This window comes from Epinephelus lanceolatus, chromosome 14 (genome assembly GCF_041903045.1).
Source record: "Epinephelus lanceolatus isolate andai-2023 chromosome 14, ASM4190304v1, whole genome shotgun sequence".
Taxonomy (NCBI): domain Eukaryota; kingdom Metazoa; phylum Chordata; class Actinopteri; order Perciformes; family Serranidae; genus Epinephelus; species Epinephelus lanceolatus.
The window spans coordinates 29,433,377-29,457,855 of record NC_135747.1 but is presented as its reverse complement, the minus strand read 5'-3'; the positions used below and the strand labels follow the sequence as shown (position 1 = coordinate 29,457,855).

The 24,479-nt window shown below is 40.4% G+C and overlaps 3 protein-coding genes across 12 annotated transcripts in view; all 3 read right to left on the bottom strand.

The window, feature by feature from the left end:
* Positions 1-1,063: 1,063 nt before the first annotated feature.
* LOC144458310 (uncharacterized) lies at positions 1,064-5,425 on the bottom strand. Its single transcript, XM_078174597.1, has 6 exons — positions 5,275-5,425; positions 5,124-5,182; positions 4,792-4,912; positions 4,196-4,588; positions 4,031-4,102; positions 1,064-2,995 (listed from the first exon to the last, which is right to left on the bottom strand). The coding sequence occupies exons 1-6, from the start codon at positions 5,387-5,389 to the stop codon at positions 2,901-2,903; spliced, it is 855 nt and encodes a 284-aa protein (XP_078030723.1). The 5' UTR covers positions 5,390-5,425; the 3' UTR covers positions 1,064-2,900.
* Positions 5,426-5,771: 346 nt separating this feature from the next.
* LOC117249238 (uncharacterized) lies at positions 5,772-13,808 on the bottom strand. Of its 2 annotated transcripts, none has more exons than XM_078174595.1 (11): positions 13,584-13,808; positions 8,372-8,476; positions 8,141-8,274; positions 7,988-8,022; positions 7,815-7,900; positions 6,686-6,756; positions 6,551-6,600; positions 6,390-6,472; positions 6,263-6,285; positions 6,030-6,109; positions 5,772-5,935 (listed from the first exon to the last, which is right to left on the bottom strand). In XM_078174595.1, the coding sequence occupies exons 1-11, from the start codon at positions 13,692-13,694 to the stop codon at positions 5,787-5,789; spliced, it is 927 nt and encodes a 308-aa protein (XP_078030721.1). In that variant the 5' UTR covers positions 13,695-13,808; the 3' UTR covers positions 5,772-5,786. The 2 variants fall into 2 exon arrangements, with proteins under 2 accessions (XP_078030721.1, XP_078030722.1); XM_078174596.1 differs by having other exon boundaries at positions 6,030-6,103.
* A 2,291-nt stretch (positions 13,809-16,099) lies between these two features.
* Positions 16,100-24,479, bottom strand: part of mcf2lb (mcf.2 cell line derived transforming sequence-like b) — a 54,248-nt gene continuing 45,868 nt past the window's right edge. For 4 of the 9 annotated variants that reach the window (XM_033617626.2, XM_078174593.1, XM_078174586.1 and 1 more), the window contains exons 29-34: positions 22,526-22,591; positions 22,305-22,382; positions 21,806-21,915; positions 19,674-19,786; positions 19,470-19,573; positions 16,100-19,364 (exon numbers count right to left, since the gene is read on the bottom strand). In XM_033617626.2, the coding sequence (XP_033473517.2) occupies positions 19,285-19,364; positions 19,470-19,573; positions 19,674-19,786; positions 21,806-21,915; positions 22,305-22,382; positions 22,526-22,591 (551 nt within the window). In that variant the 3' untranslated portion in view covers positions 16,100-19,284. The remainder of the gene's footprint in view (positions 19,365-19,469; positions 19,574-19,673; positions 19,787-21,805; positions 21,916-22,304; positions 22,383-22,525; positions 22,592-24,479) is intronic. The other 5 variants (XM_078174594.1, XM_078174589.1, XM_078174590.1 and 2 more) reach the window with 2 other exon arrangements.

The following is a 24,479-nucleotide window of genomic DNA, read 5'->3' as shown; positions in this document are numbered from 1 at the left end:
GGGCCTTGCTTTAGAGATGTATGTATGGCAGACCAAGCGGACAATCCAGCCAGCCAGAGAACGCGTTTCGCGTGTATAAATAAACCAACGAAGACAGCGGAAGGAACGAAGGAGGAAGAAACAGCAGAGAGTGTTAGTAGTTCGTTGATGGAGAGTAGTGAAAAGTTTTTTAGTTATAAAGTTTGCGAATGGACCACACTTACCACGCAACAGGAGAGAATGAACCCAAACCGTCATCTGCGAGGAAAAGAAGACGCAACTTCACTCCTTGTGATGCACTCTCTGCGGCGCTTTTTCTCCTGATGATATATCTCCCCAACGATGGTAGCAGTAGCACCGAATCCCATTCTGTGCAGCAAAATGGGAGCGGAGGATTCAGCCTCTCTTCTCGCCCGCTCAGCATCTAAGTTCCTCATCTGTATGCTCCGGCTCAAACAGGTATGGCTCTGGGTCTGTGTCTGCTACAAGAAACTCTTCAAAATCGCGTTCAAAGTCGTCCATTGCAGCTACTATAGTCCAGAGATGTTGCTAGGCCAAATAAACAGCTGAGTTTTGTTGACAGGCTACGCTGTCAGTCAGTGTGCGGGCTGGAGATTGGTGGAGCAGAGAGGGGAGGGGGTACCCGCTAGGTATTGTAAACGAGTATGTGTGTATGGAGTGTGTGTGTTACGCTAGAAGAGTCAGAGTTTGGGAGTCTTTTACCCCCTGGAGTGTTATCGGAGTTTTTGGAGTGCTCAAATAAACAGGCCTTTTTCCCGAACGCTCCTCTGGTCTCCTGCTCGTGAGTGATTCATTACAATATCGTAACATGGTTTAGATTTCTAAATAAACATTCACCTCGTCGCTAGATAGACCTACTCCTGAAAAACTCTTGTCTGCGCAAGGCTTTTTGTCCCTACGGCCCATTTACCCAATGGGAGGGGTGAGCGAGTGAGCCCTGCAATCTAGAATTTGACCACTGATGTCACTGTTTTCAACGGTTTTCAACCCATTTTACACAGTGGCCCTTTAAAACTGCACTAAACAAACCAAAGCGAACAAAACAAAGAAAGCAGTGACAACATTAAAGGTAACAACCCTTTATAGTCCATACTTTATGATGTATATATAAAGGCTCCAGGCTACAAAATGTCCAAGTTCATTATTAAACTCCTCTTGAAAAGAAAGAAAATAGTGGGGACCAGAGTTCTTGAAATGTCTGCAGTTGTTTTTTTCTAAGGTCAGTCTCTCTCGTGGTAGGAATTGTGATAATTGATCCAGGAATAGCTGTGAAGTAGGAGGGGACTCATTTTTCCAAAAATAGAAGTATACATTTCTTTGCAAAGTATGTTATGGTAATTAATATTCTACATTTTTTCAGATGTAATTGGAAATCTGGCATATCCTTTAATGAATACAAGGACCAATGTTGTGAATGAATGAACCGAATTCCAGAAATGTTTTAACAGTATTTGCCAAAACATATGCATGAATGTTCCTTCTTCAGTTTCGTATGTCGGACAGTCAGCTTTATTGTCTTTGGAAATTGTATGCATTCATATGGGAGTGAGAAAAAATATATGGATAAACTTGAAATTAATGTCCTTGATGTTGTTACACGTGAATGTAAAATGTTTTCTTTCACAAATGTTTAACCAGGTATTTTCGTCTAAAACCATCCCCAGATCTTTTTCCCAAATCTTTAAAAAGGTTGGGAAAGATGAATAATCTCCTTTGGCTATAATATTAAAATTCTCTAATCTTACCCCTAATTGTAACGGAGGAAATTACTTCAGATAATTCAAAAATAAACTCATTTTCTTTGATAAGAAAACGAACAACCTTTAGTTTTTCTTTGACACTAACTCTGTATCAGGGGAGTTTTTAAATTGAATGATATCTGATGTAGAGACAAGGAGGACAAGAAACATACACCGACATGTTTTGCATAAATTACCAGTTTTACTCCATAAAAATGTAACCTGTACAACAAGACTAAACAATAAGGTAAAAAAAAAAGACTTCTGGACCTCCTTGTGAAAACTCAACTGTAAACTGCAGTATTATTTCGGCTCTTCCTGTCCTTTGATTATTAGTTTGAACTTAATCTTACTCACAGTTAACTTGTTAAATCAAGTTAAAAAAAAAAAAAACATCAGACCTATTGGGACACTCACTGATTCATGGAACAAAAAGCTGAAGGGTTACTGTAAATATTAGCAGTTTGAGCTGCAATGATCTTTAAAAATATTCATAAAAAGAACAGAGAACAATTCTATACAATGCGTATCATGTCTTAAAACGTTTATCCTTTCTGCATGCACATTTAAGTAGGGTTTTCTTTCAACATTCACAATTATAAAAATATATAAAACACATGTTAATAAAATAGCTCAACATCATAAACAAAATATATGTATGTAAAAGAAGTTATTTTCACATTTCAAGAGTTCAGGCATACTTGGTTCAGTTCATAGGGTTGGATGTGGAACATTTTCAGCACACAGTCCTGTTCCTGTTTAGTTCATGATTTAAATGATAAAACCTCTTGCTTTTGTTGAATTCAAATATATTTCATGACATGTAACATCCCTATGTAACATCTTTCCTAAAGGGAATGTCACTATGTACAACTCATTTGTAAAAGCATCACAATCACAGACTGAAATCTGAGATCATATTGTAACAATTTAATTAATTAATTTGCTTTTTGAATGATGAATGCCAAATATTGCTGCAGTTTTGTATTTCTACATTCAGGCCTCTCCACCGTCTTAAATATTAAGACAAAACCATAAAACCACAAATATACAGTTTGTAGAAAATGCTTAAAGTGTCAATGTGAGTAATGTGAAATACAAAACAACAGTGGAACTCACAGTCCAAAAGGAAGTTCACTGTAAACATAGATATTCATGTTCTTACTGTAGCTGCTGATGGACACCTCTCAGTGTTGAGATGACCTTCTCCATAGCTGCTGCCACCTTTTGCAGCTCCACTTGTTTTCTTTGTATCTCTGTAAAGACAATATGTTATCCTTCAGTAATCAGAATTTTAAAATGAAATAGAAAGGGCAATGCTGGAGCTTACCTATGTCACAAATATGTCATGAAATAGAGTGCAAGAAAAAAAAAAGAAAAAAAAACATTACAGGATGTCATAGAGAAGTTATCGTATAGTATGTCATAAAAAAGTCATAGTATAGTATGTCATAAAAAAGGTGATGGTATAGTATGTCATAAAAACGTCATAGTATAGCGGCCATAAAAAAGATCACAGTACAGTATGTCATAAAAAGGTCACAGTATAGTATGTCATAAAAAAAAGGTCATAGTATGTCATAAAAAGGTCACAGTATAGTATTTCTTAAAAAGGTCATGGTATAATATGCCATAAAAAAGGTCATAGTATAGTAGGTCAAAAAAAACATCATGGTATAGTATGTCATAAAAAAGGTCATAGTATAGTAGGTCAAAAAAACATCATAGTATAGTATGTCATAAAAAAAACGGTCGTAGTATAGCAGCCATAAAAAAGGTCACGGTATAGTAATTCTTAAAAAGGTCACGGTATAGTATGTCACAAAAAAGGTCACAGTATAGTATGTCATAAAAAAAAACGCCATAGTATGTCATAAAAAAGGTCATGGTATTGTATATAAAAAGTAAAAAAAAAAAAAAAAAAGTTATAGTATAGTATGCCATAAAAAGTAATGAAAAAGTAATATATATATAGTATAGTATGCCATAAAAAGTAATAAAAAAGTAAAATATATATATATATATATATATATATATATATATATATATATATATATATATATATAGTATAGTATGCCATTAAAAATTAATAAAAACTTCAAAGAAATTTTAGTATAGTATGCCATACAAAGATTTAGAAAATTTAAAAAAAAAAAGTTAAAAAAGTTAAAAAAAAAAAAAAAGTATAATATGCCATAAAAAGTAACACAAAAAATAGCTAATATGTCCTAATTTATTGAGCTATAAGAAAAACCTCGTAATATAGCATGTCACAAAAAAGTTTACTTCACCTTCCTGCTGTTTGGCCACAAGCTCTGCCAGTTTTCCAGAGACCGTCATCACTGAAAGTGCAAAATCATAATCTGTGGAAACAAGAGGGAGAGCTTTATATTCTTCAGTGTTTAAAACATAAATAAGGGTGAGACAGAGATGTTGTCACAGTGATCCTCCCTCACCCTCCTGGCTCGCCTGGTCTGACTGAATCCTGCTGGAGATATCGTTCATCTCGTTAATGAAACCAGTGAATATGGCCTGTGTGCATCCTGCCACGTTGCAGCTTCTCCAGAAGCTGGTGGCGTTGATGGTGGGCTCTGGGTCTGATGGAGGTCCCATGGGAGGGGGAGGGGAAGGGGAAGGGGAAGGGGAAGGAGGAAGCATCACAGTTACATGAACGATCTCAGGTGGAGCTGGGGAAGTTGCTGAGGTGGTGCACGGAGGTGAGGCAGTAACACTGCAAGGTTTGGAGTGGTCACAGGAGGGAGGGGGTCCAGCAGGGCTCTGCTGTGGGACAGAGGGTCCAGCGGTGTGTTTATCGGGACTCTGGACAGGAGCCTGCTCAGGAGTGGATCCTAAAAAACAGTGATGGCTCCATGTGTTATCCCATCTTACATAACCTCACTAGGTTACAGTGACATAATTTGCAAACATCCTGCAACAACAGAGCCCTCTTAAGATCACTAGACATTTGCTGTATCCTATTTACAATACATTATTGATTTCAAGGCCTTGTTTACCCATGAAAATGCTCTATCCCCCTCTCCCTGTCACCTACCTTCTGTCTTAACCAAATCCTCATCTGGAAGTGCAGGTGGGGAGGTCTGAGTTGAGACTGTAGCTACTGTTGTTGGATGTCGCTGAGACACAGGAGACAGCAGACTCTGCGACTCAGCATCCTGAGAGGAGGCAAACACATCTCATGTTAGGTGACTCAATATTGTTATGAAGCTCAGTGTCAGTTCAATCAGGAAGACTTTCTTTGTGCTCATCCATTCACAATTCTCTTCCTCCCACTCCTACTGCTTCCTCTTAGAAATTAGGAGACGTGTTCAGAGTTTCGGAAAAACAGACATACACTCTGAAGACAAGACAACATGGACAACTCACTGAATGTATCATTGTTTCATCTTCACTTCCATCTCCTCTCTCTTCCTCTGGTTGACTTTCTGTGAGAGACAGCAGGAGTTTACAAACCATTTGTACATTACACATCTTGGCTAGGTACATTGTATACACTGAATCTGCAGTGACAGCCTACCTGACATGTACAGAACGGGACTCTCAGTGTCTTTTCTGTAAGTGGAGAACATCATCAAACAATTATCCTCTAATTTATTTTTACGGAGTGACCAGACAAAAGAGAAACTGAACATCTCAATGCAGTCCAGTACAAAACTCCTCTGATAAAAACTAACATTTAAGGTACTCAGTAATGTTGACTGAGAGGTGATAATGAAACTGTGGTCATGCTTGAGGCTTTAGCTTGTATCTTTGTTATACTGGATTGCATTTTAATGTAACATCTTTCAATCTACTGCAATACACCACAAACTACAGAACACACCACAGAAATGAGTCAACACAGAAAATATTAGCTTCAGCAACATCACACAGTGTAAAACACAAACATCACTGCAAACTGTAAATATCCTAAAATAAATTTAGTGCACACTTGTTTTCAGTTTATCACTGAAATTTGATCTCACCTGATCAACTGCAGAGAGAGAGGCAAAAAACAAATGAAAGAGAAGAAAATTTATTATTATAATATCATTGAACATCTCTAATGATTGTGTTACATACTGAGGAATAATCAAAGATTAGACTTACTTCGGGCTCGTAAACAGAGTTTACACAGCTTTCTAAATCCGTCTCTAAAGGGGCAAATATTGCCATGTCTGAATCAGGTATACTGTCATCTGTAGAAGAAGGGAAAATAAAATAATCTGTGTTTTAACCGCTTCATACAAACGTATACAATAAATTTCTCTCATGTCTTGCATGTGGGTTCACCTGAATCTGAAGAATCATCTGTTTGTATGACTCTGGGGCTTTTAAATTTACGTTTAGAGGGCGTTTCGTCTTGTCTGTGTCTGTGACAGAAAGGAGAGATCAGTCATTATAACAATTATTACAGTTAAACATTCCTCAGACCTTCATCAGGCTACGTTGTCACTAAAACTTAGAGAGATCTTCTTAGGAAAGAGTCTATATCTTAAAGAACGGCAGAATTATCACACACTTACTTATCACTGGGTTCACACCGTCTCTGTTTCAAAAAACAAAAGCAGCGTTATTAATCACTGAATCATTTTTTAAATAAATGAAATAGTATTAAAAGTTCTATTTAAAGTGACTGAATAATATGTGCACCTTGAAAGATGAAGGTGTTGCATTGTTCGATGAGCTGGAGTCACTGCTGTACGCAGACAATGGTCTGGGGGCTTTAGCGCAACCTGTCAAGAACAGATATTTAATGTGTGATATTAAAACAAAAAATAATTTAAAACACGTGCGCTCTGAGCAGGACTTACCATTAGAGTTCCTCTTGTGTGATGAAGGAGCATGTTTGTCACAATATAACCTACAAACAGGCATGGCGTGCTGTTACAGAGCAGATTAGAAACATAGAAATGTTTAGTTATCGAGAAAGATGGGAGCATACTTACCTCACAGCGTTATTGGACAAACTATCCAAGCTGATGCTTCCTTCTGTCTCCTCACAGGTAAGGCAAAAAACCTCAAGGAAAAATAAAAATGGATATCATTACTTGCCAAAACATTTTTGGGGTCAGATAAAACCCTTCTGTGTATTCTGAATTTTCTACTCCCAGAAATGAAAACAGAAATTTAAAAAGAAAAAGCAGATTATTGGGCCCTTTTAAGATTTCCACTTTTCAAAGGACAGTTCACCCCAAATAAAAAAAAAAAACTTATTTTCCCTCTTACCTGTAGTGCTGTTTATCAATCTAGATTGTTTGATGTAAGTAGCAAAATGTCAGGGTGCCCAGTAGTTCACCTGGTAGAGCAGGTGCCCCATGCACAAAGGCTCCGTCCTTGCCGCAGAGGCCAAGGGTTCGTCTTTGACTCCCTCCCTCCCATTTTCTGCTAACACTGTCCTATTGATTAAAGGCAAAATGCCCAAAAAATATCTTTTAAAAAGTTGCTGAATGTTGGAGATATCAGCCATAGAGATGTCTGCTTTCTCTCCAGTTTAATGGATATGGGCGATTGATTATACAGGAAGGTTAGAGTAAGAAAGCGATGACGTGGTTGCCTGGCAACAATAAAAAGGCGCAGCATGCGGTTTTTTTACTCGTGGCATTCAATTAAAAAAGTTTTGCAACCTGCAAAACACTTTCTGTGTGAATGGAGCCTTAATGTTTACATCTCGCCCTGTCACAAGCATGAGCCTCTTGTCCATGAGTAGATGCACTCTTCCTTCTGCGCAGTGATACGGTTGGTGAGTGTGGTTTGGTAGAAAGAAAATAGTTCCTACATGAAACTGCTCACAACAAGGTCTGTGGATTATCTTGAGTAACTGGGTCGTGACTTCTAGAAAGAAATATTGCTGTTGAGTTTTTCAAATTAATTTTTGTGCCATCTAGTTCCATTATATTGGAGAGATGGCAGACATCTCTACGGCCTTTATCTCCAACACTCTGCAACTCACACCAGAATAATCTGGATTGATAAGTAACATGACAGTTAAAATATTTGTTTTTGATTTTGGGGTGAACTGTCCCTTTAAGTGGTTTGCCTTAAGTGAATACAGTAGAAACATTCATCAAGTAAAACCTTATCTGATCTGGGTTCACTGGGAGTTTTGGAAGTCCAGGACTTTGTATGGGAAGATGGGCGTCCATTTACAGAGCCATTGTTTTCTGTACATGAAAAAGAAAAATTAAACCCACAAGAAGTCAAACACTAAAAAAAAGTGATAACAGGAAGAAGGCAAAATTTCCACCTACCTTGAGCTTTTGGATCGTGTTTGGGACAGTACAGCCTGAAGCATGAAAACACAAACCAAAATAAAAAATTCTTTCTTCGTACTGTAGTGCAGGATGTTTTAAAATGCAAGACCATTTTCTGGACCAACAGGCAAATGTTTATGTTGTACTCACACATATTTCTCCTCCTTTGTATCCTCAATTATGTTAGCTTTGTCTTTAACAGCACACGGGTAGTGGTAGGACCTCTTGCAGCGTTTAACCTCACACCCAGCAGTGGCACCTCTTTTGGTACATCTCTTACAAGCCTAATGCAAACAAAAGCGTAACACAACTAGAAACAGCTTCCAGTACACAGTTCATGGATTAGACCTATTCCTATCTGCAAATGTCAGTAGTCTTTACCAGAAGTTTTCCTCGTTTCACCTCACGCAGCACATCCTCCACAGAGAAGCCAAACAAATCATCATGCTGTGGGGTACTCTGGCAAATGATACCAGAGGAAAATAACTAGAAAAACAAAAGCAGAAACAACATGAGTGAGGACAAAATGTGTTGAACAGTGAAACTGTAATTCAAAGATACACAATCAACTGTTTCACTGTAGGAGCAGGAATAAACATCAGCTGTAAATGAAGACCTTGTTGGACATCCATACACTAAATCATAAATGAAGGACAATACTACTTTATCCAGTGTGACATACACATTTGTAAACTTAAATTTTGACCTAGTCCAAGTCAACAAAGCTGTGTAATGTCAATCTAGATATGAAATCTGAAGCTGAGGTCATATTGACTGATAAATGAGCCAGGCCGATGTACAGAATTAGTTGATATGTGATGTATCAGTATTAGGGAATATGTCAGCTGATTTGTAACAAGAAACTGCAGTACAGAGACCAAAAATATGCAGTATGTGATTTAGAAACAGTAGGGATGCATGATAATATCGGCACATCATTGGTATCGGCCAATATCGGTTTTTCTTAGTTTGTACAATGAATTAATATTGCATACAATGAAAAGCATTGTACTTCCTGTCTTCATCGGCTGGTGGGCCATCATGATAAAATCAGCTTTACTGGCCAAGTATGAAGTGTGCAATATTTCCCTTAAAAGCAGGGTTGTCAGTCTCATTTATGTTCATAGGCCACACACGCCCACTTTGATCTCAAGTGGGCCACACCAGTAAAACCATTGCATAATAACCTGTTTCCCTCTCTTCTAGTGTAAAGAAGTGATGTTACAAGTTGCTTATTCTTAAATCAATCGCAATTAATGAAGAATCCATTTATAAAACAAATGATGAACAGTCTTAGATGAAGGTTGAAGGATGAAATAAAAATAAGTGCAATTTCAACAATTGTTTTTTAGCTAACTCACCCTCAAAGTAGTGCTCTGATGGGGTCAGTCCATAGGGACTTGGCTTGGGGAACCTAAAACTAAAACAATACTTATGCTTCCTCAAACCTGCCAACAACATGAGTTATCTCCCATGTTCTTCCTTGCATGATTTATTGTAGTTTTTGCCACAATGAGTTTGATAGTGGTGCTGAATAAAATATTCCTTGAGCACTGAAAGGCGCTGTGAGCATACCAAGCTTCCGATTTGATAAGAATATCGGTGCATTTAATTGAAAAAGTAGAATTAATGACTTGTCTGCAATGTTTACCCTTCAGCCCCGTTTCCACCAAACACTTTCAGTATGGTACCTTTGGAACCAATAGTAGCCCTTCAGACATGGTGACCTAATGTTTTCACTGCAAACAGTACATGTTTGAGGGGTTGTTGTCACTCACTGTTCCGGCTAGCACTCACTGCATTTCCTCATTACTGATGACACAGATGGAAGTCTGCACCTCGTTCATCGTCCACAGAACGAGGCTGCACGCTGACATTTTCAGGACAAAATAAAACAGGCTGCAGTGAGAGTCTTTCTCCATGGGATATCTAAAAATAGTGGGTTTGTGCATTTGGTCCTTCTCAGGCAAGCTCAGGGGTTTAGTGTTGCTGGAGCCCACAGGAATGACGCTCCGCGACACTTTTTTTTCTCTGAGTGAGGATTAATGTATGCAGTTCACATAATCCGGTTGAAATTAATTCCACTCATTACTAAAAGTGTATGTCATATAAAAATTTAAAGGGATAGTTCGACATTTTGGCAAATTCACCTATTGCCGTAATCCCTATAGTCATATGAGTAAGTACATTACCTGTAATTGTCAGTGCGTGCTGTTCTGAGATCAGTGGGACAGAGCTGCCCGCTGAAATGGAGGTGAATGTGCAGCCCCCTCTCTCCCTCAAAACTAATCAAATACACCATCAAATGACTCCAAAACGCTCTAGTGCACAACACATGGCTTGCGCATTCCCCGCGCTATGAAATAATAATGTATAATTAAGTAACATTACGACACATTAAGCAAATACTGGGAACTACTTTCTTGAGTAAACCACTGGGCAGAGTGACACAGTGCGTACCTGAGATAGTGCCGTTGTTATTGCTTGTAGCCATTTGCGGTATCGTCAGCTGGACACACCAGAAGGAGCAGAATGAAGTTTCACGTAGTTCCAACCAGTAATACGAACAGGATGAAACAATGGCTATTTGTGCTGGACATCGACCCCAACACGCCTGTGGAAACGGTCCGGAAAATGTTTGTGTGCTCCTGCCATTTTTTACCGGAGGACTACGCTGAAAGGATGGAGCGCAGAAGCTCAGGAATGGTTCAAACGCTTTTCTTAAAAGATACTGTCATACCATCTGTCGGCATCACAAAACGAGCAGATGTGGTAAGTGATCATTCTGTATTTTGCTCAGCAATCTCTCTGCCGTAACGTTAACGTACCTCCATGTTGAGTATCATTAGCCTACAACCCAAGCATGGTAAATAAGGCTAAAATGCAAATGTTGTTGTTATGTTATGGATAAGTGCTTGCCCAGAGCATATACTGAAGTGACTGGCACTACTTCTCATTGCTGGGAATAAACAGACTGCTAGGGAACATTTTATGTTGTTGTTCCTTCAGGAGTTGTGGTGATTTATGAGTGTGGAGTTAGCATGTTCTCCCCGTGTTCCGGTGATTATTTTGAGGCGTACTCTATATTTATATTGCACAGGTGTACCTAATAAAGTGGCCAGTAAGCCCCACATTTACACCACCGGCTCTGGGTCTCCCCTCAGCCCCTGGCTGCTCGGCAGCCTCAGCCTCTCTTCTTGCTCTCTCTTCTTCCAAAACCTGTAACTCTTCCTCTGTATATTCTGGCTTATTCTCAACAAACTTGTTGTTTTGATGACGGGAGTAACTGCACTAAACATACGCTGTTTGAAATCACTCCACCTAGCAAGTACTGTATGTCTGGAATGTAGTTCCGGCTCTGTATTTGGTTTCAAAACAACTCTGTCTTGTAATATTACATTATTATTTCACGGCGTAGTGAATGTGTAAGCTACAAGTTGTCCACAAGAGCGTTTTGGGAGTCATTTGATGGTGTATTTTATTAGTTTTGAGGGAGAGAGCAGGCTGTACCATTCACCTCCATTTCAGCAGGCAGCTCTGTCCCACCGATCTCAGAACAGCACGCACTGACAATTATGACTATATGACTATATGACTATAGGGATTACGGCAATAGGCGAATTTGCCAAAATGTCGAACTGTCCCTTTAAGTAATGGTCAAGGTTGTTAAAGTGAAATTTAAGGTGTGTTGATTGATTCACGTCATCAACTCATGCATTGAGTAACATTGGAAGTAAACGTTCCACCTTAAAAGTTGGCGGCAGTCGGCCCGGTGAATTATTTTTCTCCGACTCCAGCTGCTGCAAGAGGCAGCAAAACATCCTCTCATTTTATAGTTACAGTCTACTAATAAAACTCTCCACAGTATGAACAGTGGTTACATGAACCTCAAAACCAGCCACAACTCAGCCCTGAGCAGAGTGACCGTCCTCTATTGACCAATCAGACTGCAGTGGTCACAGCTCCACCTTTTAGTACCAGATCTGTGTGCTAGGTACCCCAACAGAGGGGGGACCAAAAATGGGGACAGTAGAGAACAGTTCCATTGGTACCATCCACAACTTTTCACAGTGGAAACTAGCCTTGTACCGATTTATCGGCAGTGCTCGGAATCAGGCCGGTTTTCATGTGATCGGCCATGACCTGCGACCGGCCAGTCAGTCCTAAATATGCCGATTTGAAACGCCGGTCAAATTCCCACCGCGCCGCATGATTGACATCGTGTGATATCAGCAGCGCACAAGTACAGCTCAGGCTTGAGCGATGTGAGGAAGGAGACCTCAGGGACACACTGGTTTGGGTAGAACAACTATGGAGTAAATGATTCTGGCCAGAGAATCAGGGTCGAGAGGATACTTTAATTTTCAATGCAGGAGGTTCACAAGTGTAACGTGTGTGTGTGTGTGTGTGTGTGTGTGTGTGTGGTTCTGAAATAAACAAAAGGAAAAATAGCTTTACACTCAATTCTTACAAATATGCATATACAATCTGTAAACATGGGCGGCTTCTCACCTTAATCATTCGTGCACACACATCAAAAGAGAGAAGGAGAAAGTTGTTAATTGTCCGTGTTAAACTTAACAGAGCGGAGTGGAGCTCTCGCTGTGCCGCTTGAAACTGACGAGGCGCGTGTCTGCGTGCCGAAGATGCATGTGTCCGCGTTCGCGCACTTACTGACGGGAGCAGCAACCTGTACAAATGAAGGTTGGTAGGTAGCCTCCTTTATTAATCTCTCAGGGAACGTGCACCAAATATGAATGTTCCATGGCAGCCTGTCCATAACACTGCATTTTGTAGATGTAAAGCCCTGTGTGAATTTTATGTTTTTTTTTTCCCTGTTAAAATGTTCTAATAAAGGAAAGATAGAAAATACAGCAGTATCTTGTGTGCTGTAAAGTGGTTTGAAAAAAATGAAATCGGAATCGGCCAAAATCGGAATCGGCCGTCCAAACACTCTGCAAATCGGAAATCGGTATCGGCCCAAAAAATTGAAATCGGTGCAAGTCTCGTGGAAACGGGAAAAAAGCTTACCAAACTGAACTGTACCATAACTTACTGCTCGGTGGAAACAGGGCTGAAGTGGGCCATGTTGAACCCTTCTAGCCCACAGGCCATATGTTTGACATCCCTGCTTTAAAGTGTAGATGAGTAGAGGTTTGAAATAGTAGATTGTGCGTGTACCACAAAATATCACCACATCAGATTCTCATAAAGATGCAAAGCAGCTGGCGTCCATTTGTCAAAAGTATTCCCCTCAGAACATGTGTCCTTCATTATCATGACCACATCCTGTAACGGTATATACTGACTGAAGGAGCCACACACTTTGCATGAAGTTTCTATTGGCGTTTTTTGTCCTCTTACCTGCCCCCATCTTTGAACAAGTCAATCAACAAGATAATAACTTGATCACTTCCTACTGCCTTTGTCTGCTTGTAGCTCCAGGAGCTCCTCTGAGGTCATATTTCAACCCGTACCGTAGCTCACTAACTGAGCTAACGTTACATGTTAAAAGCACAGCACAGTAAAGACGAGTTTATATCTGTAGTTAGAGATAAATAACATATCAAAGAACAAACATGCTGATATTTACCAAACAGTTCTGATGAGCTGTGACTTCATCTTTAGTCGACAACGGTCCGGTTATTTTCGTCTCCTCTGACCGACGACAAAGTACACAGGACACGTTGGTACTACCGTCCATTTCCGTCGACTAACTAACGACAGGTTAACTTTTTTTATCTAAAATAAACTGGTAAATTGTTTCCTCGTACAGTTACAGTTACAATCTGCTCGTCTACTACCGCCCTACGTTTCCCCGCCCATTACTTTGACTGGTGGTTGCCAGGTTCTGAAATATCCCCCGTCGACTTCTCAAGATCCCACAGACCAGTTCAGTCTCTGTACAACTAAGTTATTTGTTTTTTTAAATAATTGTAATATTTATCGAGACGATGGAGAAATACTAAGTTACTATCTAAAATAACATTTATCTATTTATTTCGTTTTCTGCCCCCAAAGAGTCAGATTTTGTCACACAAAGTATGAGAACCAGCCTTAAACAGCATGTTTATTATACTGTATGTGTAATTATTGAAACTTTAAGCCTTTATAAGCCCTCAAAGTTTTCAGAAATATCATTGTGGACTTGGTGTCTTCATCGGGAGCTGTATATTCTGCTTCCAGAAATAAAATAGCATCTTTATATGATAAGGAAAACACAACAATCAGTGATCTTACATAAATACATAAATGTGTGGTTTTAATGTATTGTTCTCATTTTCTTTAGATTTGGTGGCTCCCATTCAGATAATCATAACCTTAAACAACTATTAGTTTGCACTATGGGCTATGTTAATTTCATTCTAACACAAACATGTTTAATACATTTTAAAATCAATTTCTTCCATAGAAAGTTTCATGTTGGGCTTAAGTCAAAGATTTTTTTTTCTGTTGCTGAGATTTGTGGCTTTATAAACACATTTTAAAAATAAAAAATAAAAAATGAAAAGAAAAATCTTATAGTGTTTTTCATGGCAATGTTTTTGTCTTTAAAAAGCATAGCCTAAATGATGGGTTTTGAGCAAACCTGACAACCCAGTTGTTCAGTTTCAGTTTCATTTCTGGTCCCACAGACTTTTCTCCTTGAGCTCTCTGAGACCATGTGTTTGATGTCTGCACTAACTCGCTCCAGATGTTTCAGAAATGCACCAAAGCAAGAGGAAATGATCATTATTACACTTCAAAGAGAGATAACGAGACATCAGTGGTGAGAAAAGTGTTGAGATCCTTTACTTAAGTAGTAATACCACACTGTAAAGAAAGACTCTGTTACAAGTAAAAGTCCTGCATTGAAGGTGTTACTTAAGTATGTATGTATAATCATAAAAATGTACTTTAAAGTATCTAAAGTACAAGTACTGCCCTCCATGAATATATAATCTAATTAAATTATTATAAAAGCAGAATTGAAGTTGAGTTTAAAGTAATGTTTGACTACTTTGCACAGGACTGCAAGTGATGATTATTTTCATCATGGATTGATCTGTTAATATTTTTTAATGAATCAGTTGTTTTGTTTGTAAAAATACAAAAAAAAGTGAGAAGTGCCTGTCACAATCACCCAGGACCCAGAGTGACACCTTTACTACACTTGTTTTGTCCATCCAACAGTGCAAACCTCAAAACAATTACAAAATAATTAAAATAATAAAAAGGAAAGTATAAACAAAAAAATATTAAAAAAGAATAAATAACAAAACATCTTAATAAGCTCTTCATGTGTTTTATATACAAAAATATTTAATTAATAATCATGAAATAAACTTTTCAAATACAAGCATGTTTCCTTCTGAAATGTAGTGAAGTAGAAGCAGAAAGTAGCAGTAAAAAATAAAAAACTAATATAGTGCAAGTATTCCATTTTTTTTTTACTTAAGTACTAGGAAAAAAAACATGTTTACTGTTACAACTAAAAGTCCTGCATCGATGATATTACTTAACTATGTAAGTATAATCAGCAAAATGTACTTAAAAGTATTTAAAATAAAAGTACTCAGTGCAGAAATTGTCCCCTGTAACCACAAAATATAATCAGATTATTATAAAAGCAGAATTTAAGTTGGTTATTTTCATTACGGATTGATCTGTTTTTTTCTCCATTTTATTTTTTTTATGAATCAAATGTTTTGTTTGTAAAAATACCAAAAAAAAAAGTCAGAAGTGCTCAACATAATCACACAGGACCCAATAAGCACACATTGTTATAGTCAACTGGGTTTGAAAACCACTGCTGTAGTATATTTTGCATAGTTTAATTTATTACAAAACATCTTAATAAGCCCTTCATGTGTTTGATATGCAAAAAATCTCTAATCTATCATCAAATAAGTGAAGTAAAAAGTGTTTCCCTCTGAAATGTAGTGACGTAAAAGCAGAAAGTGTCAGGAAAAGAATAAACTTATTAAGTGCAAGTATTCCAAATTTTTACCCAAGTATGATTCTTGTGCAAGACCCCAGTGCAAGACATAAGAGTACCTCGTTGTGCGATCAGGAATGAATCCTTCATCACAGCTCGGTCTTCATCAGGACAAAAGAAGAGACAGCCACTGAATTATCACAAGTCGTTTATGTAAAAAAAAATTAGACAAGTCACAAAGTAGTGACGTCACCATACTTAATGTACAATATAGCATCTCAGATAACAAACATTTCAGGACGGACAGATATTAATGAACAATATCTACATTCAGAACATGATCCCTCCACGGGGGAATAAGTTAGCGCTATACAGTGATCTCTGATTATTCACATGGATGAACATTTTTTAAACTGTAGCGTACGTGAGAACTCACAGAGTTAGACCAAGAGGCCGTCAGAGACCACACAAGACAAAAAGCTCATACACAAAGTCTGGGCAGCTGGTGGCAGAACAGGTTTCTAATGATGACAGAGAGACAAATGACAGACAGGAAGACGGTAAATTAAAGTGACTAAACATTTGTGGGCTCTTTCGTTTCTTACAAATAAATAAACACATGTAAAAAGGAGAGCAGAGGACGGAGGTGATTAGACTATGAAACATTCATTCACACTAAACAAGCCGCACACATTTATCTCTCCCTCCGTTTATTTACAGTAACAGTGGAATTATAAACTCCTGCCTGGGTGAATTAGTGCAGATGAACACAAAGACGACTGTCATCCACATACGAGCTCTAATCTCCCTCCACTTTTAATGTGAACACAAATAGATGCATCAACTGAGATCAGTCCTGCTGGCCCATTCATACATCTATTACATTATAAACACAGGGATCCTCTGTCCTTCATTAAAAAAGAAATTATACAGACGAGTGTGTGAGTAGAGGAAGATCACTTTACTATACTGTGTCTGTGATGTCTTTATCCATTATTCAGTATCTTCACCGCACAACTGCACCACAGTCAAGTCTATAACATGTGCGCATGTATAACATATTACCTTAAAGTGACAATCTCGAAGATCTCCGTTTAATTCTCTTTGGTGGCACCTACGGCAATAAGCAGTAATTGCAGTTGTGTTGGCAGACTCCGGCCTTTGCAAACCAAGTCTGTATTTTTGTGCAATATTGACGCACATTTAAAAATAAATACACCATGTTGCATCAATCATTTTTACACACTGACTCAGTTATTAAAGTTTTCGGAGCAGGTTCATTTTTCTGTGATTTTCACATCTGTTAAAAGCCTTTAAAGCGTTGTTTGACAAAAAACAGTCAAGACAATGTGGCATAACCTGCGGGACACATAAAAATCTGCAACATGAGAGAGAAACAGAGCAGAAGTAGACACGGGGCCAACAAGAAAAATAAGAGGAACTATACCCTGGTAGCCAAAATGACCTGGCCCAGAATCGGCCCAAACCTCGCATGCCGGATGAAATAAGCCAGGCCACATTCGGTCGCATGACTCAGCTGAGACTCTGATTTGGCCTGATTCTGGGGCGTCATTCATACAGAGACCACCATTACTGGGGCGTTTTTAGAAATTACCTGGCCCAGCGTAGACCCAAACTCGGCATGCCGGATGACATTAGCCGGACATTAGACTCTGCATGAATGATGCCTTAGAATTAGGCCAAATGAGCTGCTCCAATTCCGGCTGCCGACACTGCCATCACTGGCCCGTTATCAGAAATGACCTGGCCCAGCATTGGCCAAAACTCAGTATGCCAAATGAAATTAGCTGGGCTGCATCCGGATGCCTGACTCGGCTGAGATTCAGTATGAATGACGTCTCATAATCGGGACAAATCAGCCGGCCGCACACATTTATCGGGCCAAATTGGCTGGCCCGATTCCGGCTGCTGACCCTGCCACACCAAACTCTGCATTCCAGTTGACATTAGCTGGGCCAATCCGGTTGCCTGACTCAGCTTAGACTTGGCATGAATGACAGCCAAGAAACACGCCAAATCAGCTGGCCAGATTCTGGCTGCCGACACTGACGTCACCAGGCTGCTATCAGAAATCACCTGGCCAAGGCATCGGTCCAAACTCAGCATACCGGATGAAATTAGCTTGGACCCATCCGATTGCCTGACTCGGCTGAGACTGAATGACGCCCCAGAATTGGGCCAAATCAGCTGGTCTGATTCTGGCTTCCGACACTGCCATCATTGGGTATGGAAGCTATGTCCTTCTTGAAATTTGCCATGATAAAGAGGAGCTAACATTAGCCTATTCATGCACAAGAGCAATGATGTGCGATTTAATATTCGCACAGTATCATTTTTGTAACTCGGGTAGCTGCTGTGCCAAATGCAAGACGGGGCCAGAGTAGCAACAACCAGGGAAGTACCTCCAGTGGAGAGAAGCAAGGGAGTGAATGTGTCTTTACATTTTGTTTCATACTGCAGTTTTTTGCAGGAATAGAACGATAAAATGCATCTAAGTAAGTGTGCAAGGTTTCTGTGCCTTACAATTTTTGTCAGATGACGGATTAAAAAAACATACGAAAAATAGAGACTCGGTGTGCAAAGGCCTTGAGGCTTGAAACCAGGCTAATAGTGATGTGCAGGTTAGCCCACAACAAGCACTTTGGGAGGGTTTGGGTGAGCTTGATAGACAACTTAACAAGTTCTGGCAAGCAGATCAAAAAGTGACAAAGCAGCGTTTCCAGTAAGTTATTAATAACTTACAAAAACATTGCGTGCAACAGTCCACGTTCCACCTTCTCTTCCCATCACAGCAGTGCTCAGTCTTTGTCTCAGTCCTCAGTCCTGACAATTGTGCTACTATAATGCATAAAGTTGGTGGTTTGCAGGTCGGGTTCAGGTGGTTGATTAATGCATATTTTTGCGAGTTGGGTGGTGCAGATTGGCTATAAGAACATTTATATCAGCTCACTTTATGACCCTGCAGCTGGCAAGATGAAAGGGTTACCACTACATAGACCATGTGTGCGTGAGAGCAGACTACTAATGACTGTGCGCTTGTGATTTTTTTGCAGGAACGTTGCCTTCGACACCCAGTGTGTGAAACTGCAAATGCAAAGGCTTTCATAGGCTCAATCACCATTGTGTTACCTCATTCAGTGATAGACAGTGACTTAACAGACATTTATTAAAATGAAAATCTTTGAGATTATGACTTAAATTATAGGTGACTGTGCATGGTCTAAAAAAAAGAAAAACAGCTCTCTGTGGAAACCTGTTGAAATTTTCAAGAGTACCACTGTTGGCATTACAGGACAGATAGCCACACGATGCAAGCATTCGCGAGGGCAGTTTGGTGATGGAGGAAGTGCTGAGTTCAGGGCTTGATGTCGGAGAAGCTTGTGTAGGTCTCACTGCAGCTGGACGATGTGCTGAGGTTTCCAGAGCCGCTGCCTTCTGGTAGAAGTATACATATGTTGAGGATTAATGTCAGGTGTAGTACTCTTGTTTGACGAATATCTGTTCATGTGTCACACGTGTTATTTGGGCTTGCTTGAATACCTGAGCTGGTGAGAGACTGGCAAGACTTGGACTTCCCAATGAGTGTGATGAGATTAGCAGCTGCAATCCAGCCCTCCTTAGAACTGCTCAGGTTACGCACAAACCTGCAAGACCACAACCACACACACACAAAAGTACTACTATAGTGCTGCCATAGTGTTTTATTTAAATTTCCCATAGGCATCAGTAAGGCTGTATTCTCACCACTGTCCATCGTCCCCCTCCTTCACGAGCTGCACCATGTCTCCGCTCTTCACTGAGAGGTCTTGGGTGCCGCCTTTCTCATAGTCAGCCATCACTGTATATTTGCCAGCAGACTGTTTGTAGATGAGATAAGGAAACAGAGAAGGATACACACTAAAATTAGAAAATTAAGTGAAGTCAAATTGACCAAGAGTTAATTCAACATGTATGATAGTTGGTGCTCTATATGGCCAAACTAATTAACATGTGTGAACTTAAGTTTTTGTCTGGGCAGCACAGTGGTGCAGTGGTTAGCACTGTCGCCTCACAGCAAGGGAGTCCTCATCCACCGGCTGGAGTGGAGTTTGCATGTTCTCCCCATGTCGTTAGGTTAATTGGTGACTCTAAATTGTCCGTAGGTGTGAATGTGAGTGTGAATGGTTGTCTGTCTCTATGTGTCAGCCCTGTGATAGTCTGGTGACCTGTCCAGGGTGTACCCTGCCTCTCACCCAATGTCAGCAGGGATAGGGTCCTTTTACATAGAAAATAGGTCTGCAGAGGACAGCCAAAGCTAGTGACTAGCTGGTGAATAGAGTGGAGCATTTAGCAGCTAAAGAGAGAGATATCTCTCTTGGGAGACCAAACCTGATGAATGCCTTGTGGCCTGAAACACAACTAGGGTGACCTGGGGCTGTACCATAAAGACCAGCAGGACCAGGCTTTCTTTGCATGAGCTGGCTCAACACACCCTAAAATCTCATTTAGAGATAACTGGTATATTTGCTCTGTAAACCCAGGCTTTCTTCTTCAGGCTCTGTTTGTGTTCCCATAAAACGTGTCAAATGATGCAGTCACGTGATAGGTGACTCTTAAATTGATTGATCGCAGCTACTTTTCCTTTGAAGAACATTATAAAGGAGGGCAGCTGTGGCTCAGAGGTAGAGTGGGTCGTCTACCAAATGGAAGATCAGCAGCTCAATCCCTGGCTCCTCAAGTCTGCATGTCGAAGTATCCTTGGGCGAAATACAAAACCCCAAATTGTTCCGGATGGTCTTTCTATAGGTGTACGAATGGTTACGCAGTAGCAGGTGGCACCATGTATGGTAGCCTCAGCCGCCAGTGTGTGAGTGTGTGTGAATGGGTGAATGTGACGTGGTATAAAAGCACTTTGAGTGGTCGGAAGACTAGAAAAGTGCTATACAAGTGCAGTCCATTTTCCATGTATTACAGTAAAACACTAATACCTCAATGAAGGCAAGAGAGGAGTGCTAGCAGAAAATAACTAATTGTGTGAACTCACAATATATTTATTTTACCACTCCGTTTATTTCTAATGTGACAACTGCACATTACACACCTCTTAAACTTTAAACTTTATGCAGCAGATTAAACTTTATATTCAAGAACAGCATGTAGATACACTGACACTGTCCCATTATGAAGTAGACGTGGACATAATTTTAGTTTTTGGCCAAACCAAAGTGAAATTAATTTTATTGATTAAACATTATCTGTGATAAATACCAATAGACTAATCAGTTTTATAATTGGTGTTTTATTTGCTGTCATATACAAGCAGTGTAATATGGACTTCAGCAAATCAGGACCAAGCACAGACACATAATCCAAAGTGGTAACATTATGGTATGCTTTGAAGAAATTATATACCTCTGTACATTGTAAACATCATTCTGATTAATAATACAGTGAACTATTAACACAAGCTGCCTGTGGTTTTATAAAGCTTCTTTTAGAGCCAGTGTGGACAAATGGAGCAGAGAACACTACAAACATATTCCACTTTCCACCGTGGCGCTCCCATAAAAAGAAGAAGAACCAGTACTGTAATACTGGGATTACTGCGACAGCCCTACCTCAGAATCCCTGGGCGGCGTGCACTGTGTTACACTTTATATGTTGGACTGTGATTCTCCTCGATTGAGCTTTAATGAAATACTTTAATTAAATCAATTGAATACTGTCATTCATCGAGGTCTCCTGCAGTCTTCTTCTTCAATTATTAAAACCATCAGCTCCTATGGATGTTTCTATCTCACCCATAATTTGACTGTGCAAACAGATTTTTGTCCCCACAGTGTGACGAATACAAGCAAAGACAGGCTGACACATGTTCGTGACACGCAGTGACTAACCAGCTTCTTGCCGTTGTCGTCCTCTGGGTCAGAGTTAAGAGGATCCTCAGCACTGGAGTAGCCATCATGCTCCTCTGAGGCATCCAGGGACAGGGAGGTCTTGTTCCAGCCTGAGGGGGAGGAGGGAGACACAGGTGTTTAGTTTGCAGCTACATTCATCTTCAGCTGCTGTCAAACACGTGCGTGACCTGCGGTGACGGCTCTACAAGAGTGAAGGAGTGAGAGGAAGAACCACGAAAGGCTCTTTTGAACAGAAAAGGAAAATCAGCCAGGAATCCCAGCGTGATGCAAACTACTGCCAGAAAACTCTAAGACCTGGAAGACAGGCATGCACCTCTATGTTTTACACTCAGACAAATGAAAAGTGGCAGGCAGATATTCCTCTTTATCAGCGTGTATTTCTATGTGGGGCGGCAAAGCAAAGACTGAGAAAGACAGTCTATAAAGGGTTCACAGTAGTGAAACAGTGGAGTGAAACAGTGGGCCCAACACAGTGTACCTCTCCACTTTGTCTGTAAGAGATTAGAGGTGCTGAACCACCTGGCCCTGCTCAGTTGGAGCGGGGGAGGACCTGCATCTGAGGGACAGGAGGCAATAGAAACACAGCTAGTCACTCCCTCTGCAGCAGCTACAGCATCACTGTTAGACTGAGGCTGTGCTCAGGGATAATGGATGAACAAGTAACCAGACAGGGAGAGTGTGCAGTTATTGTTTAACTACCTTTGAAGCCAAATGGCGTGGGGTCGCTCTGGCGTTTTGTCTTGTGATCAGGGCTCGTGGGAGATCCTGTCATAAGGAAGAAAAGAGAGGGACAAGGATGGTTGTTGAATCAAGGAAGAAATAAAAAATATTGACATTCAAAAGGCACATTCTGATAAGATAAGCACAGAGGTCACATGGCAAACAGGAAATTATGAGCTCTGACTAAAACGACAACGTAAACCAACACCTGGATCAGAAAGGTGGAGGAAAGACGACTAATACACAGGGAGAAAACTAATTCTATTAAGGAGAGCACATGCAAAATGCAGCTAAATGTTCAGCAACACAGACCTTTTTCAGAGAAGTCATTTTGACACGTCACAGTAGGAAAAGCACAGGTGTGAATAATAAACCAAATAATGACTGAATTTCATTTTCTTGCTTCAGTTTCAGGGTCCTGTTAAGTGCATGCTGGCCCACTATCACACTGTCACGACTTATAATAATTTATTTATTTTCCGTAACTGCTTATCCTGTTGAGGGTCACAGGGGTGCTGGAGCCTATCCCAGCTGACACTGGGTGAGAGGCTGGGTACACCCTGGACAGGTCACCAGACTATCACAGGGCCGATACACAGAGACAGACAACCATTCACACTCACATTCACACCTACGAGCAATTTAGAGTCACCAATTAACCTGCATGTCTTTGGACTGTGGGAGGAAGCTGGAGTACCTGGAGGAAACCCACGTTGACACAGGGAGAACATGTAAACTCCGCACAGAGGGCCTGTGCCACCTAGGTTCGAACCAGCAACCCTCTTGCTGTGAGGCGACAATACTAACCACATGTAAGCCTCAAGGCCTGGATTGCAAAAGCTCTGTCCTGAAATTGAAAGTAACAGCCAACCCCGAAGTCACTCTCATTTGCAATTCTGCTCACTGTATTTGCATTTTTTTCCTGCACTGTGTCTCTTGGTTGCCTGCTGCTTACAGTCTGGCACCTGGTCGCTAACTTTTCATAAAGCCCTAACCTGAGCGCTGTGGGTGTACACACCCGTAAATGTCAAACACAGAAAATGTGTTTACGGATAAACACACCCCTACACACTTCTAGTGGGTCATAAGTGGAGGGATCACTCCTGTGTGAGTCTATACCGAGTTTATTTTTTTAGTAAAATCCTGCATAGTATATATTTTGTTCATGAGTGAGGGTAGAATGGAGCATAAGATGGATCGGCAGTTTGGTGCAGCGTCTGCAGTGATGCTGGGGCTGTGCCGGACCATCGTGGGGCAGAGGGAGCTGAGCCAGAAGGCAAAGCTTTTGATTTACTGGTCCATCTACGTCCCAACCCTCACCTATGGTCATAAGCTCTGGGTAGTGACTGAAACAATGAGATTGCGAATATAAGTTGCCGAAATGAGTTTCCTCAGAAAGGTGGCTGGACTCAGCCTTAGAGATAGGGTAAGGAGTTCGGACATTTGGAGGGAGCTCGGAGTAGAGCCGCTGTTCCTTCACATCGAAAGGGGTCAGTTGAGGTGGTCCGGGCATCTGTTCAGGATGCCTCCTGGGTGCCTCCTGTTTGAGGTGTTTCCTGCACGTCCCACTGGTAGGAGGCCCCGGGGCAGACCCAGAACACGCTGGAGGGATTACATATCTCATCTGGCCTGGGAACACCTTGGGGTCCCCCAGGAGGAGCTGAAAGCATTGCTGGGGAGAGGGATGTCTGGGGTGCTTTGCTTGGCCTGCTGCCCCCACGACACAGCCCCAGATGAGTGGATGAAAATGGATGGATGGATATACTTTAAGGTACTCAAGAATATCTTAAATCAATCCCAAATCATACAGGGCGCTGATTCAAAGTGCCTAAAATTGGTTTGATGTGATTGTCTTTTTAAAAGTCCAGCCTTACCGAGACACTTCAACAGAACAGAGCTGTTGGTAATGTTATTAATAACACCTGTGCTTTTC

Excerpts from the sequence above, each read along its gene's own strand:
- LOC144458310 (XM_078174597.1), bottom strand. The coding sequence starts at position 5,389 with ATGTTCAGTTTCTCTTTTGTCTGGTCACTCCGTAAAAATAAATTAGAG. Across the intron at positions 5,183-5,274 it reads TCCCGTTCTGTACATGTCAG|AAAGTCAACCAGAGGAAGAG; the intron begins GTAGGCTGTCAC and ends TGTCTCTCACAG. Across the intron at positions 2,996-4,030 it reads TGTGGCCAAACAGCAGGAAG|AGATACAAAGAAAACAAGTG; the intron begins GTGAAGTAAACT and ends TTGTCTTTACAG.
- LOC117249238 (XM_078174595.1), bottom strand. The coding sequence starts at position 13,694 with ATGGACGGTAGTACCAACGTGTCCTGTGTACTTTGTCGTCGGTCAGAG. Across the intron at positions 6,601-6,685 it reads TTGTCCAATAACGCTGTGAG|GTTATATTGTGACAAACATG; the intron begins GTAAGTATGCTC and ends GCCTGTTTGTAG. Across the intron at positions 6,473-6,550 it reads ACACAAGAGGAACTCTAATG|GTTGCGCTAAAGCCCCCAGA; the intron begins GTAAGTCCTGCT and ends TGTTCTTGACAG.